The 25,280-nt window shown below is 42.2% G+C and overlaps 1 protein-coding gene and 1 long non-coding RNA gene across 2 annotated transcripts in view; one reads left to right on the top strand and one right to left on the bottom strand.

The window, feature by feature from the left end:
- Positions 1-8,366: 8,366 nt before the first annotated feature.
- LOC310650320 (von Willebrand factor A domain-containing protein 5A-like) overlaps positions 8,367-25,280 on the bottom strand; it is a 25,862-nt gene continuing 8,948 nt past the window's right edge. Inside the window, exons 9-19 of the mRNA XM_083379209.1 lie at positions 25,027-25,171; positions 22,628-22,707; positions 22,268-22,382; positions 20,429-20,593; positions 20,152-20,255; positions 19,155-19,360; positions 17,533-17,619; positions 14,986-15,078; positions 13,637-13,788; positions 12,647-12,770; positions 8,367-10,436 (exon numbers count right to left, since the gene is read on the bottom strand). Coding sequence (XP_083235335.1) covers positions 10,357-10,436; positions 12,647-12,770; positions 13,637-13,788; positions 14,986-15,078; positions 17,533-17,619; positions 19,155-19,360; positions 20,152-20,255; positions 20,429-20,593; positions 22,268-22,382; positions 22,628-22,707; positions 25,027-25,171 — 1,351 coding nt within the window. The 3' untranslated portion in view covers positions 8,367-10,356. The remainder of the gene's footprint in view (positions 10,437-12,646; positions 12,771-13,636; positions 13,789-14,985; positions 15,079-17,532; positions 17,620-19,154; positions 19,361-20,151; positions 20,256-20,428; positions 20,594-22,267; positions 22,383-22,627; positions 22,708-25,026; positions 25,172-25,280) is intronic.
- The window catches only part of LOC310650366, a 13,964-nt gene continuing 1,312 nt past the window's right edge, over positions 12,629-25,280 (top strand). The window contains exons 1-2 of the long non-coding RNA XR_014494351.1: positions 12,629-12,782; positions 14,550-14,614. This is a non-coding gene — a long non-coding RNA (uncharacterized lncRNA). The remainder of the gene's footprint in view (positions 12,783-14,549; positions 14,615-25,280) is intronic.

Raw genomic sequence — 25,280 nt, 5'->3', positions numbered from 1 at the left:
TTTATTTCATATCAAGTTAATATAATGGGAACAATTGCTTGCCTTCTATTAATCCATCTGAGCCTTGTAAGAACCCTGATAGGGATAAGAAGAAAAGAGGCTGTGGCTGCTCCCATTGAAACTAAAAAATAGGAACAGTAGTTGGAAAGCCCAAGAGTACTGCCAGCAGAAGACCACACTGTGCAGGCCCTTGCAAAATTCTGCAAACAAGGCAGGACAAAAGTCTTCATTTGGAAGCAGCCATCATCCCAAGAAATGATATTGCTAAGTAAGGGTTTCAAAACAGGCCTTCCTGTTTTTTACAAATCAGTGTCTGATTTTTATGTTGATTATGTTGATTTTTATGTTGATTACGATCATGATTTATCACTGTTGCTTGTATGTACACTGAGACAAATTCTTTGTGTGTCCAACCATACTTGGCCAATAAAGAATTATATTCTAAATAATAGCAATAGTACTTAGACTTATATACTGCTTCACAGTGCTTTACAGCCCTCTCTAAGCATTTTACAGAGTCAGTATATTGCTCCCAACAATCTGGGTCCTCATTTTATTGACCTTGGAAGGATGGAAGGCTGAGTCCACCTTGAGCTGATGAGAAACGAAGTGCTGGCAGTCAGCAGAATTAGCCTGCAATACTGCATTCTAACCACTGCATCCCCATGACATGGCTTGATTTCACAGAATATGCTAAATTTCAAGTCAGAGTGACAGAGTCATAGTCGCTTTTTACAATAATGTGATCGGTTGTTTGACTTAGTATGTGGGGGACAGTTTCCTTGCTGTCTGCTGAATCCACTCAAGTACTGAGTTCACCTGGGGATATATGACCTCTCATAGCACACCCTTATTATTCTGGATTTAACAGAATAACAAAGTTGGAAGGTTCTTTGGAGGTCTTCTTGTTCAATCCTCTGCACAAGCAGACCCTATACCATTCCAGACAAATGGCCAACCACTCTCTTCTTAAAAACCTCCAGTGACAGAGCACCCACAACTGCTGAAGACAAGCCATTCCACTGGTTAATTTTTCTCACTGTCAGGAAATTTCTCCTTAGTTCTAGGTTGCTTTTCTCCTTGATTAGTTTCCATCCATTGCTTCTTGTCCTGCCTTCTGAAGCTTTGGAAAATAGGTTGACCGCTTCTTCTCTTTGGTATTGAAATACCGCTATCATGTCACCTTTAGTTTTTGTTTGGTGCTGATATTGCAACGGTGAAGTTGGAGAAGCCAATCCCTTTCTCCTAAATAGTCTTGCCCCTCTGTCTGCCCACTTTGGTTCTTTTCCTGCAGAGATGGATTGGGGGATCACTGGCTATTCTGAAAAATGGCACAAAGAATGCCATAGATATAAAGGAAATTCAAATTATGAAGCATGCACAGCAATATTGTGATGTAAACCCTGCTTCTTTTGTTCTGTTCTTACATCCTCACATACCATTTGCCATTTAACAAAACTGCCACCTTGCTGGGGTGACTGGAAAGAACTCTCTAATATTTGCAGATTTCCATTCCAATGAAATGAAAAGCTGGGTTTTCCAGCTTTTGCCAAATCCCACAAAGATTTGAAGATTCTGCAATGGGAAATGGAATGGCTTTGAGACTGAATTATGACCATGGATAATAACTCAGTTTACTATGTGGGTGATGACAGAATCCAATTTAGCAGCCACTCATATGCTTGAATCATTTTATGATCTGCCTGTCTTATCGCTAAACTTGGCTGCGACTGAATAAACAGTAAGCCTTCAAATTAATAAGTTACAGAAACCAGGTTTCCTGCAACAAAACCATATGAGATTGGGCTTAACAGTTTCCAAAAGAATTATCTCAAGCTTTCCATGTTCAGCTGGCTAAATTCCATGAGAAAATCCATGATCCTTTTACACTCTTTTTTTCTCCACTTAAAGCTTGTCTTTATGGTTCCTTTAAAGCCTTTTATTTAAAGTTCTTTTTAAAATGTTTTCCAAAGTCAAATTCAGTGTTCACTACAGGTAGTCCTTGACTTATGACCACAACTGAGCCCAACATTTCTGATGCTAAGTGAGACATTTATTAAGTGAATTTTGCCCCATTTTATGACCTTTCTTGCCACAGTTGTTAAGTGAATTACTGTAGCTGTTCAGTTAATGACATCGTTGTTAAATGAATCTGGCTTCCCCATTGACTTTGCTTGACAGGATGATCACATGACCCCAGGACACTGCAGCCGTTATAAATATGAGTCAGTTGCCAAGCATCTGAATTTTGATCATGTGACCATGGGGATGCTGCAACAATTGTGTGAAAAACTGTCAGAAGTAAAAAAAATTTAGCGCCATTGTAACTTCGAATGGTCACTAAATGAACTGTTGTAAGTCAAAGAATACCTGAATTCATTCTTGATGATCACATTTCTTCTTTTCCCTGTGGTATTTATTGGGCAGCCAATAAATTTAATAAATAAATAAATAAGCTGTCCCCATGTATTTCCAGTGTGCTGCACAATTTTGCTAAAGAGGGATTTCAAGAGGTGTAGTAGAACCTGCACACCTGTCTGAAATAAAATATATTGTTTTTATTTATTTATATTTCACATTTCTAAACTGCCCATCTCCCTTAAAGAAGGACCTATTGTTGACAAAATCTTGCAAGGTCATAGAATTGCTCTCGGGGCAACCTTTGGGAGACTATTGCTCCATATTCTGTTTTAAGAAAAATAGAATTGATGATGACTGCCTTAACTATACTTTCCTTAGGCACATATTTTAAAGAAGGAACATAGATAGTCCTCCTTGATAAATTAACCCTAACCTTATTGAAAGGATCTGTTTCATCTTCTGATCTCCACCACTATCTGAACCCATCATATCATCTTCTCCTCATGGAGGCCTGGAAAATTCTGAAGAAAGTTGTTATTGAGTAGAATTGATTTATCAATTATGTGGCTAAAGGAGGAAGTGAATGAAGAACTTGAAGGAACTGTAAGAAACTCAATTCATCAATTTGTATTAGACCGTTAAACCAAGAACACTGTATATTAGATATATTTCCCTGTAGCATTTAAATGTCACTTTAGTTTGCAGAAGAACGTGTGTGATTGTGGATTATTTCCTGTCCATTTCCCTCAGTGCCCTCTGATATAGCTATAGATGGCCAAAGTTTGTTTTATAATTTATTTCTAGTTATGATACCAAATACTGATTTTTAAGTCAACAAAGGTCATGCATAACATTCCCCTAGTTTTTGTAGTATATTTTCCCACCTGGTTTACTGTATAAAAAAATGTTCAGTAGCTCTTCTACCAAAATTCCTTGGCAAGATATGCTTATTTTTCATTCAATCCAGTAGGTTCCACTACAAATGTCTAGCATATAAATTTCTGATTGTGCCAAGCAGACTAATTGGGTAATAATTAATTGGATCAGACTCATCCCCTCTTTTAAATGGTGGCTATAATAGTGGTCCTCAGTGAAGTAGCCGAAGGACCACTCGGACGACAGGTTACTTAACTAGGATTTATTTTAGAACAAGGCAAAGAACAGAATAACTTGTCCGGCTTTTATAGCCGGCAGCTGTCAGTGTAGTCCAATCAGGTTCGTTTCTTTTGGCGCCGCGTCTGGCCGGACCAATCACCGCCGTCGCGTCTTGACAGTTCTTCTTTCCGCGTGGTGAGTCGGCTTCGGTGTTTTGACAGCCGCGAGCTGTCAAATGGCTGCGCCTGCGCCCTGGCGGGGAACTTTGACAGCTGTCAAAGTTCCTGCGTTTCCCTGTCAGTGGTTTTTACCTCATAGAATAAAACGGAATAAATGGTTCTAACTTGTTAATAACGTTTGTACATATACATCACACCCCTTACCCCTCCCCTGGATTGTTTCCTCCCCCTTGTTGGTTGTTGGAGCCGGCCCATTCATAGTCCTTTAAATATGCTGGTGCTCTTCTGTTTCTATTAGAACGTCTTGGGGTGGTGCGTTTTCGTGTTCCGGTGGTGGTATGTTTTCTTGCTTCCCTTCCGCCTGATCTGGTGCAGGTATGATGTCTGGGGGGGTGGGGTTTGGTTGTCCGGTGGGGGAAGGTCTGGGTGGTGTTGTGGTTGTCTTGGCCTGAGCTGATCTATGTGCCTTCGTAGGTTGCCTTCAGTAGGCGTGTGTATTAAATAGGAAATGGGTCCTGTTTGTTGTAACACAGTCCCTGGGACCCATTTGTTTTTGGATGAGTATGATCGTGCCCAGATCATTTGCCCAGGTTTAAATGTACGGGGTTGGGGGGGTGATCCGGTTCTGCAATATAAGTGTCGGGATGCAGTCTATCGAGCCGCGTTATCAGTCTCCTTCCCCATCTTAGCTCTGCTGGCGTCATGCCGGTTGCCGTACAGGGAGTTGTGTGTTGTGCCATCAGGAACTGGCTGAGTCGTCGCTGCCAGTTCCCCTTTACGAACTTTTTTAATGCTTCTTTAGTTGAGCACACCATAATTTCAGCCATCCCGTTCGTCGATGGGTGGAACGGTGCAGACGTGACCAGCCTAATACAGTTCTTCATAGCGAACAACTGAAATTCACGAGAGGTGAATTGTGGTCCATTGTCTGAAACCATGGTGTCTGGGAGGCCGTGGGTGGCGAAGATCTTTCTAAGGGCTTGTATGGTGGCTCCTGAAGTGGTTTTCCTAAGGGGGATTACTTCTAGCCATTTTGAATAGCTGTCAACTATTATTAGGAAACTCTGCCCTTGGATTGGTCCTGCAAAATCTAGATGTATGCGTGACCATGGGTTTTTTGTTGTTTCCCATCTATTTCCTGGGGCTTGGGGTGGTTCGCTTCTTGTAGTTTGGCAGGGGTAGCACCCTCCCACATGTTTTTCTATATCCTTATCTATGCCTGGCCACCACACATAACTCCTGGCTAGGGCTTTCATTTTAACTATGCCTGGATGTCCTTCGTGTAAGGTGTCTAGTGTTTGTGCTATGTTTTTGTGTGGTATCACTACTCTGTTCCCCCACAGAAAGCATCCCAAGTGTGATGACATTTCGTTTTGTCTGTTATAGTATGGCTGGAATTGTGGGTGTGGATTTTTGGCTGGCCATCCTGTGATTGTCCACCTAAGAATCCTGCTCAGTACTTTGTCCTTAGCTGAATTTTTAGCTATGATTTTAGCGGAAAGGGGGCAGTCTGGAAGTTGTGATATTGCCAGAATGAGTCCTGCAGGAGCTGGGTCAGTGTCATTGCTTTGAATGGGCAGTCTGCTGAGGCAGTCTGCGTGTCCTAATTCTTTCCCTGGTTTGTGTATTAATTTGTATGAATATGCTGACAAGAAGGTGGACCAGCGCAGTATTCTTGGTGATAGAATATGTGGGGTTGTTTTGTCCCAGGTGAATATTCCTAGCAGGGGTTTGTGATCCGTGAATATAGTAAAGGGTCTGCCATAGAGATAGTCATGGAACTTTTTTACCCCTGCGACTATTGCTAGCGCTTCTCTGTCGATCTGCGCGTAGTTTTTTTCAGCTTTTGAAAGTGTGCGGGAATAAAAGGCTATGGGTCTTTGGGTGCCATCCTTGTATAGGTGACTTAACACCGCCCCAATTCCATAGGGAGATGCATCGCAAGCGATGCATACTGGTGTGTCTTCTCTAAAGAGTGTGACAGTTGAACTGTTACAAATAATATTTTTTAATGACTGGAAGCTATTTTCATGCGTTTTGTTCCAGGACCGGGTAGTGCCCTTGTCCAGGAGCCTGTGGAGAGGTTCGGCTATAGTGGCTTTGTGGGGAAGGAAGGCATGATAGAAGTTTAATAATCCTAAAAAGGCTTGGAGTTCTTGTTTATTTTTCGGACTGGGAGCTGTTTGAATAGCTTTTAATTTTTCTGTAGTAGGGTGGATGCCCTGGGCGTCTATTTTGTACCCTAGGAACTCTGTGGTAGTGACTCCGATGGAGCACTTTTCTCGTTTTAGTTTGAGACCGGCTTCTCTGAGCCGGCTCAGCACAGCTGACAGTCTGTCAGCTAAGTTTGCTTCGTTTTCTCCGGCGATGAGGACATCGTCGAAATAGGGACAAGACCCCGGGTATTCCTTTTAAGGTTTTCTCCATGATACCTTGGAAGATACCCGGGGCTGCCAAGATGCCGAATTGAAGTCTTTTCACTTTAAAAGCTCTGCGGTGCGTGACAATTGTTTGAGCTTCCGCGGTGTCATTTGTGACAGGCAGTTGCAAGTACGCCTGCGTCAAATCAAGTTTTGCGAAAATGGCGCCGGAGCGGATGGAAGCGAGGACGTCCCTCACCGCTGGCACCGGGTAAGCATGGGGGCTTAGAGCTAGGTTAAGGGTCGCCTTATAGTCTGCACATAATCTAATTTCCCCATTAGGTTTCATTGGGGTGACTATTGGTGTCTCCCAGCTTCCCCCTTCAGTAGGTTCCAGTACCCCTAGTCTTACGAGGCGTTCTAATTTGTTCTCTATTTTTTCTTTGAGAGCGAATGGAACCCTCCTAGCCCTTATTTTTATGGGTTGGATGGTTGGGTTTAATTTTAAGGAGATGGGAGGGCCGGTGTATTTCCCCAGTGTGCCATTCGAGACGTCTGCATACTTGTTGCAGACGGCTTCGAGGCTTGAGGCTTGCACTGTGTTTACCCCAGTAATGGCGATGCCCAGGGGGCTGAACCAGTTCAGCCCGATTAGATTGGTGCGGTTCCCTGGAGTCACTAAAACTTCTAGGGGTCCCTTGAATTTTTTGTATTCTACTGCGACCTTAGCCTTCCCTTTTAGTGGAATGGGGTTTTTTTGGAAGTCTGCTAGGTGGACCTGGGTTTTTTTAAGGGGAATCTCCCTATTACTCCATTGGCAGATCTCCTGATATGTTTTAAACGATATTAAGGAGACTGCTGACCCGGAGTCCACCTCCATGTTGCAGGTGACTCCTTGAATTTTTACCCTGATCTTTACTTTTGGGCTTAGACTGTGCACTTTGTCTATCGTTTCCACTAGGTCCCCGGTTGTTCCTCCCCTGTTGACATGGGTGGTTGGCCTACCTGGGGGGTTGGCCTCCAGATCATGCACATTGTCGCGGGGCCGGCTTCGGCACACTGGCTTGATGTGGCCGGTTTTACCGCAATTGTGGCATTTTGTGTTTCGGAACCGGCAGCTTCCCCTGGCATGGTTGCCCCCGCAGCTGGCACAGGTAGCCCGTTGATCTTGTCGTGGTGGCAGGGGGTTTCTGGCTCTTTGGCGGTCTGATGTGTCATTTCTTCGTTGTTGTCGTCGCTCCATCCTGCGTTGTAGGGCCTCTCCGTCGGTGAAGTCTACTGACTCATCGTCGTCACTGAAGGTTGCGTTTTCGTGGTATACGGTTGCTGGACTTTCCGGTGTTGATGTGGTTGGTTTTTTCTTGTGGTTGTATTCATAGGCCATTATTTCCCGGGTAAGTTCGGCTAGGCTCATGTCGGGCTTTGATGTAAGTTTTTTCTGGAGACGTTCATCCCTTAAGCCTATTACCACTTGGTCCCGGATGCAGTCTTCCAGGTCAGGGAAGCTGCAGTTACGAGCGGCATGCCTGACCCCGGCGATGAAGTCGTTTGCGGGCTCGTCCGGTCGCTGCTTCTTCTGGGCGAATTGTACTCGCCAGTACAGCTCTGAGCGAGCTGGCATGTAATGTTTGTTGAGCTGGTCGACCAGGTCCGCGTAGGAGACTTCAGTGATGGGCACCGGGCTGAACAGCCCGACGGCGTCGTCGTATACTGGGGGCCCACTGATGTACAGGAGGGCGGCGGCCTTTGCTCTGTCGTCGGTAATTTTACTGACGAGGAGGAAACCCTCGACCTGCCCCAGGTGTGACTGCCATCTCTCCAGATGGCGGGTATCGAATTCCCTCACACGCCCGAAGTTGGCCATGTCGTCCGGTCCTGGGCTCGCTCCGTTCGGAAGTTAAAACTTCCAGTGACAGCTCTTGGCCGGGAATTCCCTTCCTCGGCCATGACTTCAGCTCCGGAGCGATCCCACCTTCGTCGCCAGTGAAGTAGCCGAAGGACCACTCGGACGACAGGTTACTTAACTAGGATTTATTTTAGAACAAGGCAAAGAACAGAATAACTTGTCCGGCTTTTATAGCCGGCAGCTGTCAGTGTAGTCCAATCAGGTTCGTTTCTTTTGGTGCCGCGTCTGGCCGGACCAGTCACCGCCGTCGCGTCTTGACAGTTCTTCTTTCCGCGTGGTGAGTCGGCTTCGGTGGTTTGACAGCCGCGAGCTGTCAAATGGCTGCGCCTGTGCCCTGGCGGGGAACTTTGACAGCTGTCAAAGTTCCCGCGTGTTTCCCTGTCAGTGGTGTTTACCTCATAGAATAAAATGGAATAAATGGTTCTAACTTGTTAATAACGTTTGTACATATACATCACACTCAGTCTTCCCAAATAATTACTGTTGTCCAGAGAGGTAAGCAGATATGTGCCTAAAATTAGTAATCTTTAATCTACTCCAGAGGTCTACAGTCCCCTACAGTTTTGCCAAGTTTCAATTCTGCAAATAATTTATATACTTTAGAGTGAAAGCAGCCCTTGGTCTACGCATCTGAACCAAGATTAGGAATACACCTAGAATCCTATTCAGCTGCTAATTTAGATAAACATTTTTTTCTTTTTCTGCTTCAAATGAGAGAGTGCTCCTTTCTTTGCTCCCCGAATAACTTACTGTATTTGCCAGAATCTTACATTATTTTTTTGCCAAAATTTAATAAGTGGGTAAATATCATTGGGTTATCAATATATCTGTTTTTTTTAAAAAAATAATGCTTATTAAATCAACATTTTGATGCTTGACATTGACTATCCTGCTTCTTACTAGGAAAGACAATTTACAAGATGTAGCAGATTTGACAGCATAAGACAGGAACAATTTTTAAGTATTAGTATATCTGTGCAATAATTGTCTAATCTCTAAGTCTCTTTTATTCTGATATAACCATTTTCAGCCTGCATTGCAAAGACACTTCAAGATGAATAACCCCTTCATAGAAATTCATAAATATCAAACAAAAACAAAACTATGGAAAGCTTGTCACATCCTATTTTGAGAAGCTTTATTAGTTAATTCTTTCAATAACCCAGTAAGTATGAGCGGTCACACTTCAGATGGAAAGTACATGAATTATGCCATTTACAATATACTCAGGTCTACTATTCTGGCTACTGAACTAGAAACAACTATGATTTCATTCTTTATTTTTAGATTGGATAGTTTACCCTGAGTCCATACCTTCTTGACTGGAAATTATTCTATGAAAGTGTGCAAAAGTGTGCAAAAAAGCCTAAGATCCATCGACTTTTGTTTGCTTCAGTGTTTGACACACAGCATTATTTGTTAACAGTAGCAGAAATGGTGTTTTCCTAAAACCAAGCTGAAACTTCCCTTCTTGGCATAAACTTCAGCTTGGGAGTCCATAGATTTGATAGTTAATGATTCAAAAGTCTATTAACTTCATAACTAAGCAGTTTAGAAGGAATACAGCCTATATGTTGTACTCCATAATGGCAGTTATTAAAAGATTATAATCATGGTTTCAGCTGTTAACTGGCATAGCATTTATTTATGCATATTTCCCTTGAGGTAAAGAATATACATTAATTACTATCAGGCTCTCTTAGCTTGACCTGGATCTGAGCAAGTCAAATACATGAAGGCCAACTATGGAAGACTGTACTTCTGTTGATGTCAAGAAACTCATGCTCCTCTTTGTCCATCTTTTTTGATTCTTTACTCAAAGTGGGTCCTTCTCAAATTTCATGCTTCAAAGGGATTGGAGAAAAGTCCCTATTTTTATTTATCAGAAGAATCAATGTTTACGAATGCATATTCCAAAGCACTGTTGATATCACAGAATTTAAACTGCAAATTAAAAGGTAAAATTTGCAGGTGAAGAACCAGCCTTCATTTCCATGCTTTTTATGAAAGGGTTTTTTTCCACCTTGCCCATTGACTTGATATATATCTGTCTGTATCTATTTCACAATTAAACCTGTATTTATAAACAGAGTGCTTGTCTTATAAGGTACTGATTGAACAGATTGAGATTGGGAATTTAGCACGTTTGCAAACAAGAGAGCTAAAAGCTTTTAAAGCAGGGGTCCACAACCAGCAGACCTCGGACAGCCACCAGTCCTACACACGTTGGGAACTGGGTCACACAAGTGAGAGAAGCTTCATCAGTTCATGTGCAGTATCTAGGTAGCATGAGAAACCATGCCCCCCCCTCTGGTCCATGGAATTTTCCCCCCCTGCAGAACTGGTCCCTGGTGCCCAAAAAGTTGGGGAGTTGCTGTTTTAAAGGATAATTAATGTTGTAGTGAGGATGGGGGCAGCAAATCACATTTTAGCAATAACAAAGGCTTAGGATAACTCAACGCCCCCAAATCTGAGGGCTCACACTGCTTCCCAGGACTGCATTACCAGCTTTCACACACTCAGCCAGCTGATCTCCTGAAAACAAAGAAACGCGTGTTAAAACCCAGTATAATTAATGTGCTATCGTCTGCCATATCATCTTCCAATGCCAATGAAGTAAATCTGGATGCACCCCATGTTTGTTGACTTTAATTTCCAGAACACTTAGCAATGGCTACAGTGGCAGGGACCTCTGGGAACTGACCAAGGAAGGTAGTAATAGCCCATTTTCTTTGCCACGATATGGTCAATATAGAAAAAAAGGATCCTTTCTGTTAGTCACACGGCCAAAATCAAAAACATATTAAACCCTCTTAAAATATTAAAAGACAAAAACAAATTAATAGGCAACAATCAAAGTAGAAGGGGATTTAATATGTAAGATAGTCTTAAGAGAAATGAAGCAGTTCATGCACTGAGAAACCAAGAAGTGGTCAACAGGAAAGTACACACATTTAGGGCTATCAAATCTGGGCTGCCAAATTCCAAAAAACATACCATAGCACTTTCAGTTTCTCTTTGCAGCCATGTGCCAGAGGTGCTTTTTCAAAAGGCAACTGGACTTCCCTTTGTTTTTCCTTGAAGATGTTTCCCTTCTCATCCAAGAAGCTTCTTCAGTTCTTCTTCAGCTTCTTTAGTTCAGAACTGAAGAAGTTTCTTGGATGAGAAGCAAAATGTCTTCAAGGAAAAACAAAGTCCAGTTGCCTTTTGAAAAAGCACTTCTGGGACACCCATGATCAGGATGAGAATCTCCATAGACAATTTGCAGACACGAATGTTCTCTGGATTTTTTTCATATCAGATCTAATAGCCTCAGCCAAGAGAAGTTCAAGAAGATAGCAGAGGAAGTTTTGGAGAATGAATAAAGGTGGTTCTGATGTCTGAGCTCTTTAATCCAGAGGATACCAAACAGCTATTCAAGATAGCACGTTAAATTGATAAATAGAATTCATAGTAGTGTATATCCTTGACTAACTGACCCCCACCACAATTATCCTGTGAAATAGATTAGGCTGAGAATAAGTGATTGTTCTAAATTATCTAGTGAGCTTTCACAACTGAAGATAGATTTGTTGTCTTTGGTCCTATTCTAGCACTAGAACCACTAAATCCCAGTGGCTGACATTGGGGCAGGGCCCAAAGGTTAATAAATATAAAAAACAAAAACAAAACCCAGTACACTATTTAGTCAGGCAGAAGGAAACTTTTATATATGAGTATGCTATTCTTTTAAGAAAAAGGGTATTGACTTGTATGGTAATTGTACCAACGTTTACTGTAATGCACAAAGATCCAATTTTTCTACTTTAAGAGTTACTGTCAGAATCCATTTATATCACATTCATAAATGTATGTTTAAAACATTATCCCCCCCATGGATTCTGCCATCTCCCGAGGAAGGAGGAGCGCATGTGGATTCAGCCTGCCTTAGGTTATTTCAAAGACCAAGGGAACCTTTTGAACTGGGGGGAACAAAAGGGAGGGTTAGAGAAGAAGGCATCTGGCCTGTGTCTTCATTTAATTCTGTAGAGGAAGAAGGCAATAACCATAAAGATTCGAAGTTCCTTTTTCCCCACAAAAGGGATGACATGAAGTAAAATGATGGGGGCTGACCAAATGGGGTTGAGAGAAGGGGGGTTGAACCGGGAACCCATTATAAAGTTTCAATTTGTAAAACAATACTAAGTCCTGTCTTGTATTTCCACAACCAAGTATGTCCTAGTAAAAATTCCTTTTGGACTAGAACTGACTCCAAGAGTTTTTGTTTTCCTAAGACGTGGGTTGGGGTGGGTCCTGACAGTTACATTCTGTGCGATGCAGGGAGGGGGTGGGTAGGGGTGGGAGTGTCCAAAGAGAGGTCCAAAAGATTCCTCAAGGAATTATGTTCTTAATAAGGGCTTAGATAAAGTACATACAGTACATAGGAATAAATAAGGTTAATGGACACTACCATTGGAATTATATTCACCAAAGTGTCATTTCTATAAGAGGTGACTCTGTGGACACACATCCATATATTTTTCTTGGCAATAGTTTAGAACTGTCCTGACATTCTCTTCTCTTGGTATAGTTTTCTGACTTCCAGTATGACTAGCAAACCTAGTTGTTTCCCATCCAAGTACAAACCAGATTTGATATTGCTTAGTTTTTTTCATGGTTGCTCAAGGTAGGCTAAGTGGTGCCACAAACCACTGTTTCTTATCTCAGCACTGACTTCTCTTAAACAGCTGTCCACAGTATCTCACCTGCGTTCACTTGGAGCCAATGGACAGCTTTTCCCTCCAGCAGCTCCCACTCATCTTTCTGCTCTGCAGCATTCAAATGAAGCCAGAGAATAGCCAGGACTGTTGCCCATATATCTGGGGCCACCTGAAAGCAATGGTAGGGAAAAGACTCTGAATGAGCTTTACATATTACATTATTCCTGTACAGGTATGTATAATGTTTGGCCAAATGATGTTTAGTAACTATTTAACAACTAAATATTATTGTAAATGCAGGCTGTTGCAGAGAATACAGAATAGTGTGTTGAAGAAGGTAATGGATGCCATAGTTTCCATTGATAATAGTTAAATTCCATATTTTCCATTGAATGACGACCTCTCCAGCACTGTTTATTACTCAATTCCTGTTCCATTCTATGTCCTACCATAGATAAATCTTTGCTTGGTCATCTGAATGCTCTGTATTATGTATGAAATCTTGAAGTTAAGATGCTAGAGCAGACATGTCAAACTCGCAATGTCCCATGATGTCGCACAAGGTATCAGAGCTTTTTCTCCATTGCTAGCAATGGGGTGAGCATGGTTTCCTGATGACGCGTCCTGCCTGCGGGCTGGCAGTTTGACACCCCTGTGCTAAAGGCTTTAGGGGAAAAGACTGCATTCTTCCCTTCTTGTCCTCATCATGGCAAAATCAGGGATTAAATGCAGACTAAGCATCCATTGACTTGGCTTCCCACCTATTTTGACACCTCCCAAGTTCACAGAAATGCTGTTTTACCCTCTATCAATATCATGACATTTTTAGTAACAGCTTAGTTCAAGTCCTGGAATTTTATGCCTTCCAGACCTTTTCGATCACAGTACATCTAGAGGGTTCTAGGATGTGTAATATAACCATAATCCTGTATTCCATTCCTCCGAACTGTATAGCCTTTTCTAATCATAAAATGCATTCTTGCAAACAAATGAATCCCACCTGCAGTAGATGCCATAAAGTCTCCACAGACTTACATGGGCTGGTGCTGTGCCTGAGATCTCAGCCTCATTCCGATTTAGTATGGCGGCTAGGGCAGGCCCATGAGACCAGGAGCCATCTGCATTCTGCAGGGATACCAACTTCAAAAGAGGAGATTCTTCCTCCTTAGGTCTGCAAGGTTCTGGCTCTTGAATTATATAAAAAATAATAATCTCAACATCACAGCACATTGAGAACCCATCAAGGTTTATACAGTATGTATCTTCAATTTTCTATTGGTTGATTTCTTCATACTGAACATGGCATTTTAACTACTCCTCTTGCTGAACTGAGAAATTCTGGCTCGAAATATAGAGGCAAAAATCACAGCTTCAGAGGTAAATCTATTTTTTTACACAACCTCAGGAGTCTTTGTCTTTTTAGGCCTAAGAACCATATTTATCCAAAATATATTTTTTTAAACCCACTTTACCAGTATAGCTTAGTCAAGGGAAGCAATGTCTAAACAAATTTATCTAATAAACAGAAGACCTTTCACTGGGTATGAGAATAAATATTTACTTTTTTTAAAAAAAATTAATCTAGACCAGGCATGTCAAACGTGTGACGTCACGTGACATCACATGACATATTGCAACTTTTCCCCCATTGCTGGCAATGGGGTGGGTGCAGTTTCAGCATGAAGCATCTGGCCTGTGGGCCGGCAGTTTGACATGCCTGACCTAGACTACCTGTTACTGAAACATTACATTTCTAGTTTATTAATCTAAGTTGGAACCTTGGAATAATACTTTCTGTGTTATTTGGCTACCATATGGAACTTTAAAGAGATTAAAAACATGATTTTTGAGGACAAAATTTCTAGATTTCACACTTATCTGACACATTAAACAACCTGTTTCATCCCCTCTTTCTTGTCCCCCCCACACTACTTAATTTTAACTACAGGTAATTCTTGATTTACAACCACAACTGGGAACAGAATCTCTGTCACTAAGCGAGGTGGTGGTTAAGTAAATAATGTTCAATTTTACATTTTTGTCACAATTTTTAAGTGAATCACCTTTAGAGCAACTTCAGAAAAGAGATTTTGGGAGACACAAATCCCAGGTATCCCTTACAGTTTTTCCATCTCATTCTCACAAGATCAAATGTGGAATCAGAAGTGGCTGCAATATAATCCAAACCAAATGCACATATACAATATCCATCTTTCCTTATTTTCACTATAGGTTTAGGAGTTACTACTGAAACAAACTAATCCATTCCTTGTTTGACTCTTCCATTCAGTAAACAGTTTGTGAGATTGGTATTATTTCATTAGCTTTGTAAATTGATTGGCAGGAATTACCTAGCTTGCACTTCTGTGATCTGATGTTCATACCTGCTAGAGGATCACATCCGTCCTCAGATGATAGTTCTTCAACATTATCATAAAGATGTTTGCTTTCGAAGGCACATTCATCTCCAAAATCATCTTAGAGGAAAAAAAATATAAGATAAATTCTTACAGGAGAAGCCAAAGTACCCAAGACTAATTTTTTCCTTCTTGTTCTGTCCATCCATTCTTCCTTGACCTCTGGGTGGTCTAAATTTCAGCAGATGTAGGGTGATTCAGGTGAGAAGTCTGACGTTGGAACACTAACTGTTAAACTCCCAAAGAATTATTGACAACCTGGATTGTTACATTATATTATAAATTGATCTTGGTTTAAAGTTTTCAAAACTTATTTGAAACAACAATAGGCAATCTGCATTCCTCAAAATTGTATGTTGCATTAGGGATGTCCACAAGGAAAGAGGTAAAACAAATCAAGATGGTGTCTATAAGTACGTGATTGAAATGTCATCCTTTTTTACATCTATCATGATGCATTTAAAAAAGGGGTGGGGGCTTTGATTTCATGGCTGTGACTGTCACCTTGACTTTTTTGACCTCCCCGACTCCTCTGTTGTGCCCCCCCAGATTCCCCCTTTTCTTAGACTTTCTAATTAAGTGGGATGAAATACATAAAAGTCACTGCAGAAGTACTAAAATAATAGCAAAAATAAGGGACTAGAAAAAAATAGCCCCAAAAAGCCGTAATAGATTTTGTAGGTACTTACTACTTTCTATAGGTGGTAGGGAAGTTGCGGCAAAACAGGATTTGTTGTTTTTGCTAAACTGATAGACAATGCTTACTAATCTAGCAGCCACATTTTTGTGAGCACTACTTTCCAAGTTATCTTCAAGGGTCACGCTAGATAAAATGAATTTCAGTAGGCTAGCTGAGTCATGCCAGTAGCATATGTCTTATATGCATTATATGTCTTATATGCATTATTTAGCTCTTCTTCCAGTGCATCACTAATCAATTATTGCAGTTTTCATCTCCCTTCCCCCCCAATTAAATATGACTATCACTCAATTTTGTGCTTTCTGCTTTAAAGGAAAGATGCCTGCCGATTGTGGTTAAAAAAACAACAAAATAAACTGCCTGCAAGGTGAAATTGAGTATGTTCAAAGAAGTATTATTTTTCTTTCAGGATTAGAAGTTTAGTTCATTGAAGGAAAGAGGAGATGCTTTAAAGCAGAGGTGGGGAACAACGGCCCCTTTATGACTTATGGATTTCAACTCTCATGGCTGGCTCAGGAATTCTGGGAGTTGAAGTCCACAAGTCTTAAAAAGGCCATCATTCCCCACCCCTGCTCTAAAGCATTGTTTTTCAACTTTGGCACCTTTAAGTTGTGTGGATTACAATGCCCAGAATTCCTTATATAGGAAGTTGTTGCAGTTGAAATTCACACAAATTCAGTTTGCCAAGGTGGAAAAAACCCCTGCACTAAAGTATAACTTACTCTTTATAATCACTCACTCACTGAATAGCAGGTTTATAGAACTTAAAACTGCCTTTCCTCCTCCCCCAATGTCATGATATTTACATTTTGTTATCTGCAACTTCAAAATAAGACTTTCAGAGGTACAAATGTTAGGCATTGTCCTAAGGATCCAATTTTGGATTCCCAACAGTTGTTTCCACCTCAGTTCTGCCAGCCTCATAAAAATAAGAGGTTACAACATAACCCCAAATAATCTTATACAAATACTATTCTACATTTATCTGTTGTATTTATTGATACAAATGAATGCATCCAGTGGTGGGATTCAGCCGTTTCACACTGGGTCAGTAGAACCGGCAGCTAATTTTTTGTTGAATTCGGTGAACCGGCTGAATCCCACCACTGGATGGTGCCCACTGAAAAGCCCTGGCCCTTTTTTGCAAGGCTCAGAACGTGTTGTGATTCAGGGTCAGCCTGTGGGTTCGGCAGTTGGGTCGGACGACTCAGAGGAGGAGGGGGGTGTTGAAGACCTTGCTGAGGGGGTTGAAGATCTTGCTGATGATAGTCCTCAGCCAGGCCCCTCCCACTTGGTCACCACGGAGACCCAGCTGTGTGAGCCTGACAGTGTGGATGAAGATGACCCACAGCTGGCCCTGTTCAAGGACGCCCGACGCAGGAGGCAGTCAATTAGGAGTAAACAGAGGAAGGCAATGGGGCTTCTCGGAAGGAGGCAGAGAGAAGCCACGCCCTGAACTCTATATAAGGGGAATGTTTGGGAGGGCTGGTTTGCTGAAGGCAACGGCTCGGATGGTTCATGTTTGTTAAAGCTCCTGTTTCTTGGTTCGTGTCTTGTTTGTTTTTGTAGCTATAAATTTGGCAGGCGTTATTCTAGCCTCTTGCCGTTTGTAGAGGGGTTGTCCCTGCCGTTTCTGCAGGGCCGGTAGCAGGCTGGTACAGAACAGAACGGCCCTTCGGAAGTGCATGGATGCCATTTCCAGAAGTCTTTATTTCCATACAGAAAATAAAGGAAGTCAATGAGAACAGCATTTCTTTGGTTTGCACAATGACCAACATGAATTACTTTGCCCGATGAAAAAATAACTTGCCCACCTGAATCTTCAAGGAGGTCGCATGCCCATTGATTGTTAAATGATGATGGCATGGCACAGCAGAATAATCCTAATGATGCCTGGAAAACTGCAGACATTCCAAAGTAAAGCAGAGTACAGGAAAAACATTTTGCAATAGAAACTGTATTAAGACAAGATTAATTTTTCCTTCTCTTTGTGCCCTATTTTTCCATGAATTCTAGATGGACTAAGTCAGCATTTCTCAGCCATGGCAATTGTAAAATGTGTGGACTTCAACTAGTCAGGAGAAACCTACGTATAGTATCTTAAAGTTGCTAAGGTTGAGAAATGCTAGCTTAGATCCCAGCAAATGGAGTGTGAGTTATGCAGCAATTTTGAGGCTGGAATACAGAAAAGTTTCCTGAGAACCTATTGGCAGCCTGGATTATCTACCTTACTTCTTAGAATGGCTAGAAACCAGGGGACATGAATTCTAGTCCCACCTAAGACACAAAGCCAGCTGGGGGACCTTGGGCCAGTCACTCTCTCTTAGCTTTGGGAAGGAGGCAATGGCAGATCGCTTTTGAAACTTTGCGAAGAAAACAAAAGACAATAATCAGGAGTCAACACTGACACAAACACACACACACACACACACACACACACTTCTTAGAATGAGATTGTAGCTCTCATAACCTAGGAAAATGGGGAATATCGGTTAAATTTATGTGCTTTATGTGGCTTCATTCATCATTGCCCAATCCTTGTACCAGCCATTAATCATTAAATTCAACCCTGAGCCACTAAAAGGCTGCCTTTTCCCCCCCAAAATGGAGGTAACTTTCCCAAGAAATATTTGCAGCTGCCTACAAGAGAAATTCAGAAAGATTCCTGGAAATGGAGGATGTAAGGAAAGAGGAGATGGTCTAATTTAGAAAACATTACATCCTCGATTTACAACCACAATTGAGTCCAAAATTTCTGTTGCTAAGCCAGGCAGTTTTTAAGTGAGTTTTGGCCTATTTTACGACATCTTTTGCCACAGTGGTTAAGTGAATCATGCAGTCATTAAGCGAATCTGGCTTCCCCCAATGACTTTGCTTGTTAGAAGCTGGCTGTGAAGGTTAGAAATGGTGATCACATGACCCTGAGTCAGTCCAACTGTCATAAATGCCAATTGCCAAGCATCTGAATTTTGATAGCATGACAATGGGGATGCTGCAATGGTTGTGAGTGTGAAAACTAGTCATATGTCACTTTTTTCGATGGTACTGTAACTTTGATTGGCCACTAAACAAATGGTTGCGAGTCACCGACTACTGGTATTGTATTCCTTTCTATAATATTACAATCAATAATTCCCATTCAGAATTGGAAAACCAACAGCTCAGGAAGGAGGTAGAAAACCAACAATCCAGCTAGGTCATTACAAGAATATGATATGTTGACGATACCTGGCAATCAATAAGAGTGGATACCTGCCACTTGCTCCACCAATTGCTGGACTGCTAAAGTCCCGGGAGCGATAGGCTTTTTAACAGAAGCTCCACCAGGCAAGACTCCAGACTATCTGAAGAAACTCAGCTGCAAATCAGTCCCTCATTTGGTTCAATGACCACTCAAGGCCTGGGACTGATCCGCCATATTTTGCTGCCAACTCACCTGAAAGGGGGACATCTCGGTGGAGGAGAGCTCCTTGAACCGGCTTGCCCAGCTCTGTGTTCACACCCACGTAAGCCGTCTGGGAACACACCACCCCAGAGCTCAGGCTTGTCTCTAGTGCCAGGAGCTGCTTTTCTTCAACCTTCTCCTTGTCCTCCTCTAATTCCTGTAACAGCGCCTGAGCTGCAAGACGGTGAACAGGGAGCCTGCAAAGAAAGGAGAGGGATGGGCAGAGAAAGGTCTGCCATCACGCCACACACCAAGTCTTAATTTGTTGTCAGCTCCTTTTATATCGTGGGTTTCTCTCCGGAGGATCAGCTGACAGTAAATATAACAAAGTTAATAATGACTAAGTGCTTGTGTTGGATTTTAACTCAATGAAGCTGAAAATCTGGAGCAAAAAACCCCTTTCCTTGTTGTCTCTTCCCTGAAAAGAGAAAAGGCAGAGCCTGAATGTACCCTTGGAGAAGCACTTCTGTAGCCTGGAAGTAACATAAAAGAACACAAGTGGTTTGTTTTGCATTGGCTTGGGCTATTGGGCTTTAGTCAATATGTTCTTAACTATGTTTTCACAATGAAAACTGCCAGAACAATGATGAATCTAGTCAAATCTCTGGGTCCTTGGCTAAAGGTTTGTGACTCCAGAGGGCAAGAGGTGACACACACATCTAAGCAATAAAGTTGATCAAGGTGGTGGCTTCCTACTTTCACTTGGCATTAACATACAAAGGACACGTCATCTCCAAGGGGAAATGGCTCTGCTAGGTGAAAAGCACCTCTCTCTGAATCAGCAAAACGGCTTCATCTTTTTCTTGGTTCATAAGCTACTCCTGGCTGCATTGTATGTGAAGAGATAGCTGGGAGTAGGACATGAAGAAACTCTGTGAATCTGAAAAAAGAGGCATCTGCTTCAGGAGTCAGAGAAATATTTTGGATGTGCTCCCACTGACTCATTCATGTGCCTCTTTTCAAGGGTTTCCTCAGCCTTGGGTTATACCTGTCTGTCTTCTCAAGTTGGAGTGAGAACTTGGTTGTTTCTGTGGAAGTCTCATTTTGGAAATTATACCGAACAATGGCTGCCCCCTCCATGGAGCCCGACGCCTGTATAAAAACAAAAGTTGTAAAGGAAGGAAGGGGGAAAAAAGGGAAATTCTTTCCGAGGATCAGGACAATTCTAGGATTAGAGCTGCTGAAGGAGGGCAGCACAGGGTATATAGTCTGCACCACAGGAGGGAGGATTTCTCAGGTTGGTGGGCCTCAGGTGGATCACTTGCCTGAAGTTGCCCCCGGATCTGGGCATAGATGAGGCAGCGCTGACCTTGGAAAATGACCTGAGGGCCTGACCCCACCAGTGTGGCCTCAAGGCCAGAAGGCAACTCCCAGTTCAGAGAGATCCCCGTCATTGCTGGCTGAAGGGCCTTCTTCAGACTTTGCAAAGCCTGCAGGAAACAGGAATCTTATGAAGAAGCGGTATAAGATTTCAGGATGCTCTGAGAAATAAAAGGCAAAATTTACTTTGAAAATATTAAGGTTGTCACTGCTCTAGCTTTGAGATTATAAAATAGCTTCTGCAAAAACAATCAAAATTTTGACTGCACAGTGTTCTATTCTCCCACTCCTCATGATAAACAGTAGCTTTTGGCTGCAAAGAAGGTAAATGCAGATTTATGCTGCAACTGCAGAAGATTAATTTTCAAATAATTATTCAACTGTATTCTGCTTTGTACAGCTCCACCTTGAATGCCATGTCCAGTTCTGGCCTTTACTCTTTAAGCAGAAATGAAAGAACTGAGCAAATTCAGAGGAAGATAAGAAAGAAGATAGGGGAATTAGCATCTAAGCTCTGTGAAGGCAGACTGAAGGCGCAGAGTATGTTTAGAACTCAGAAAAGATGGTTGAGAAGGGATACAGTGGCACTCTTCAAATACCCGAAAGGGATTGCAGAATTAGTGATGAATTGGGTGGACTTAAAACATTTAAATAAATGTATACATTGCCTTGAGCTCCTAAATGAAGGAAACAAAGAAGACATTATCTTTTATTCCAGAATGCAGGGTATGAAATAGTGGATTTAATTACAGGAGGACAGATTCTGATTTGAAGTTAGACAAAACTTTCTGATAGTTAAGAGCAGTTCTGCAGTGGAATCAACTACCTAGAGAAGTAAATAGGCTTCTGATCATTTGATGTGTTCAGATGGAGGTGAAGCAAGATGTTTTAATGAGGGCACCTGCTCTGAAAGGGAATTGGACTGAATAGCCTAAACAGTACATTCTGTGATTCTATGAATTATATCTTGCAACTTTGGTTAATACTGGACAACCTATGCCTGACTGGGTCATTGTTTCAGAAATATTTCTAGCATACAGATAGATTTTATCCCATCTGATGGCTTCCAGTTCAGAAAGAGATGTCATACAGGTAATCTTTGACTAACAATCACAACTGAGCCCAAATTTTCTTCTGATAAGTGAGATAATTGTTAAGTAAGTTGTTTGCCCCATTTTATGACCTTTTTGCCATAGCTGTTACGTGAATAACTGCAGTTAATAACATGATTGTTAAGTGAATTTGAGTTCGCCACTGACTTTGCTTGTGAGAAGATCACAAAATGTTATCACATGATCATAGGACACTGCAACTGTCATAAATATGAACCAGTTGTCAAGCATCCAAATTGTGATCACAGGACCATGGGGATGCTGCAATGGTTACAAGTGTGAAAAATGGTCATGTCACTTTTTTCAATGTCATTGTAATTTCGAACGGTCACTAAACTTATAAGTTGACTGTTGTTAATTTCCAGGTTCCAAATAACAATGACAAGGCTGTATATCTGCTACCCCAAAATATGTTCCTATATTTGTGCCTCATATAGAACATGTATTATAAATCAAAATAAACAGTGGGTTTTCACATTAGTTCTTGTTAGCACTAAAGAACTGAATCCATGTAATTTCTGATGCCCCCCTATATCTCAAAGATATTAAGCCACTGCAGCTGAAATATTAAAAACATATAATAATGTGGCAGCATAAAAGATGCTAAATCCTGGAACTATATATCAGTGACATGCAGCAAAGCTAAAGCCCGTGAAGAGGAAGAGACCTGACCTTGGCCTGCATGCGTTCTTTGCCAGTGATGAATTCGGCACTGCCTCCACCCGCTCGAGCAATGCCTTTGACCAGGGATGTGGAAGCCCCTTCCCCAATGCCAAAGGAAAAGCACCTGTTTGGTGAGGAAGGAAGAGGGCAGAAGCTGATGGAAACTAAGTGACAAGAACATCAAGAAAATAATTTCAGCCTCTCTTCTAACCCGTTCTGTGTGCCTCTGACATTTAGCCATGCTGGCTACATAACCATGGAAATTGTCTTCGGACAATGCTGGCTCCCTCAGACAAGATACGGAGATGAGCATGTGCACTAGAATCGGACACGAGTGACAGGGAAACCTTTACCTTTACCTTTTCTTACCTGTGGCAATGACTGTTACGTCGAACTTCAGCAATGACCTCATCTGTATTGAACACTTCTCCATCAGTGAACACAAAGATCTGTGGAGATAGAGAGCAACTTGAAGTGAAAACTGTAAAGGGCAGAGAGAAGAAGATTGGAAGCAGACAAGAAGAAATGTAATTTGAACTTCCTATGGCTAGTCAAAGAGACAACAGGACTGGAATGAAGCCAAAGCTTTCCTAAATGGTTTGGTTCGAGACATGGTGACCGGCTGTCTCTGTGTATAGTTACTGTTTTTGTTCTACCAATGTTGGTAAGATCTGAGTAACTGTATGTTGGCTTGCGAAGTAGTCTCTAGATTAGAAATTTGACTTGATTATAATAGCACAAGCAAATTTAGTTTTCATCTTGGTTTTCTTGATGGCATATTGACCAAAATATGCCCAAACTAGTCAACGGTATTTACCATTAATAAAGAATGCTGCATGTAATGTTAGTATAACTGAGACTGATAACCTAATTCAGTAGTCCCCAGCTTTTGCGGCTTGGCAGCCTGACTGGAGGGGGAACTGGGCCATGTGAATGGTGGGGTACTGTGTGTGCACGCACACAGCTCCACTCATGCAAGAGATAAGAGAAGCCTTTTGGGCGTGGTTTCATGCTGCTTCATGCTTTCGCATGCCAAAAGCTTTTGCAAAGGGATGGAAGGCCTGAAATAGTGTGAGATCACTCCCCTGAAGCCTTTCATCTGTTTGCAAAAGTTTTTGGTGCAGAGAAGACTTTGAGGGCAGGTCTTGTGCTCTTTCAGACTCACAGAGGCTGCCCGATGCTCCAAAAGAGAATCGGGTGTCCTGCTCAGCCAGTCTCAGTCAGTCAGCAAAGCTGAGCAGGGCATGCTCATCCAACTCAACCTCTGCTCTCACAGCTCCGCTTTTGGAGCATCATGAGCAGATGGATTGACAGCCTGGCTGGGATGGAGAGGGGAACTTGGCCTTGTGAGTGGTGGGCACACATGCACAAAGCTCCACTCATGCAAGAGAGAAGCCTTTGGAGTGTTCGTGTGAATGGAGCTGCGAGTGCGCACTGGCCCACTTCTCACATAGCCTGGTTCTGAATAGGCCATGGCCCAGTAATGGGCTGGGGCCTGTGGGTTGGGGACCCCTGACCTACCATATTTTTCCATGTATACGACGCTATTTTTGCCTGCAAACACCCTGTTCAAAAATCAGGTGTCTTATACAAGTGCAGTGTCTTATACACGGAAAAATAATGGTAACCTCCGCAGCCCAGGCCATGCCTGTGTGGGTTCTTTAAATGCTGCTGCCATGCTGCCTGGTGCTGGTGTCAAGCCCCTGTGGGCTTGCCACTAATGGGAGGGGGCAAGATTGTCGGATGGTGGTATCTGGAGGCAGCGGTTGGGACCAGCAGCATGAATGGCAACGACAGCCCTTTGCCTCCCTCGTACCTGTATGTTGGCCGGGGAGCCTGTGGAATGCAGCTACGAGGCCGTCCTGCTCAATAATAGCAGCAGGCCGAACTTCCAGATTTGCCGTCTCAGCTGTTCGGCGCTCCACCGAACAGCTGATCGGCGCAGAGAAATGGTGGGGAGTTTAAAACCTGCCTTCACTTCCCTTGCCTTGCTGTCATGCCTGTGCTCACACTGGTTTGTTTATCAGGGTCGGAAGGCTGCTACTGTGAACTGACTATGCATGCTCATCATGCCGGCTGTGGTTAGGTGGGTGGGGCCGGCCAGGAGGCGTCTATTTAGAGCGCTGGGAGGCGGTTACTCCCAGCACTGACTTTGTTCGCTGTAAGCTTGGAACTCGCATGCCAGAGTGTCTTATACAAGGGTGCATCTTATACATGGAAAAATATGGTAGTTTCTATCCTCCCTATCTTTTAAAAGTGGCATGTGAAGACCTTAATGATCTAATGCCATGATGGGCATTGGGTGTCAATATTTATGGACCCACCAGGTGATAAATCATTACATTTGGAAGAATATAAGAGTAGTAAATATAGAGAATGCAGATTAATGAAATAAATGGAAGAAAACAGAAATGTATCTGTGAAATTAAGAACAAGAGAAGGATGTAATAGATCTAAGTGAAGGCGTTTTGGTCTTATAGAATAGAATAGCTATATATACAGAAATGAAAATGAATATTTAATGATGGATGAAAGGTCTCAATTGTATGTTACAAAATATGAATTGGTCTCATCTAAATCTATTTGAAAGGTTGCAAACCACGACTGTGCTTGTAACACTTACAGCATATAATAAAAGTAAAACTTCCTTCTAAGAGTCTTTATTTGGTAGTTATGGGCATTATTATGTGCTTTTGTATAAATCTTTTTGTGCTTATACATAAATCCTGATTCTATGTAAAAAGAAAGATCTTATTAGAATTGAATACCTGTCGAGGATGTTCTTCAAGGCATGGCTGGCTGTAAATGGCATTCAAGGGTTTTACAATCTCTGTGCCTCCCAAGTCACAACGCAGCTCCTTCACACGTTGGACAGATGTATCCATGGTCTGCTGGGTATACTTAACACTCTGCCTGTGGAAGGCGCCAGAGGGTGAAAGCTATTACTAAGCTGAACCAAGTTCTCCCAAACATATATTCCTCATATCCACAAGAATCTACTCTTCATCATCTCACTTTTCAT

Source organism: Vipera ursinii (assembly GCF_947247035.1).
Source record: "Vipera ursinii genome assembly, chromosome: Z".
Lineage (NCBI taxonomy): Eukaryota > Metazoa > Chordata > Lepidosauria > Squamata > Viperidae > Vipera > Vipera ursinii.
This window is presented reverse-complemented; position numbering and strand designations above follow the sequence as displayed.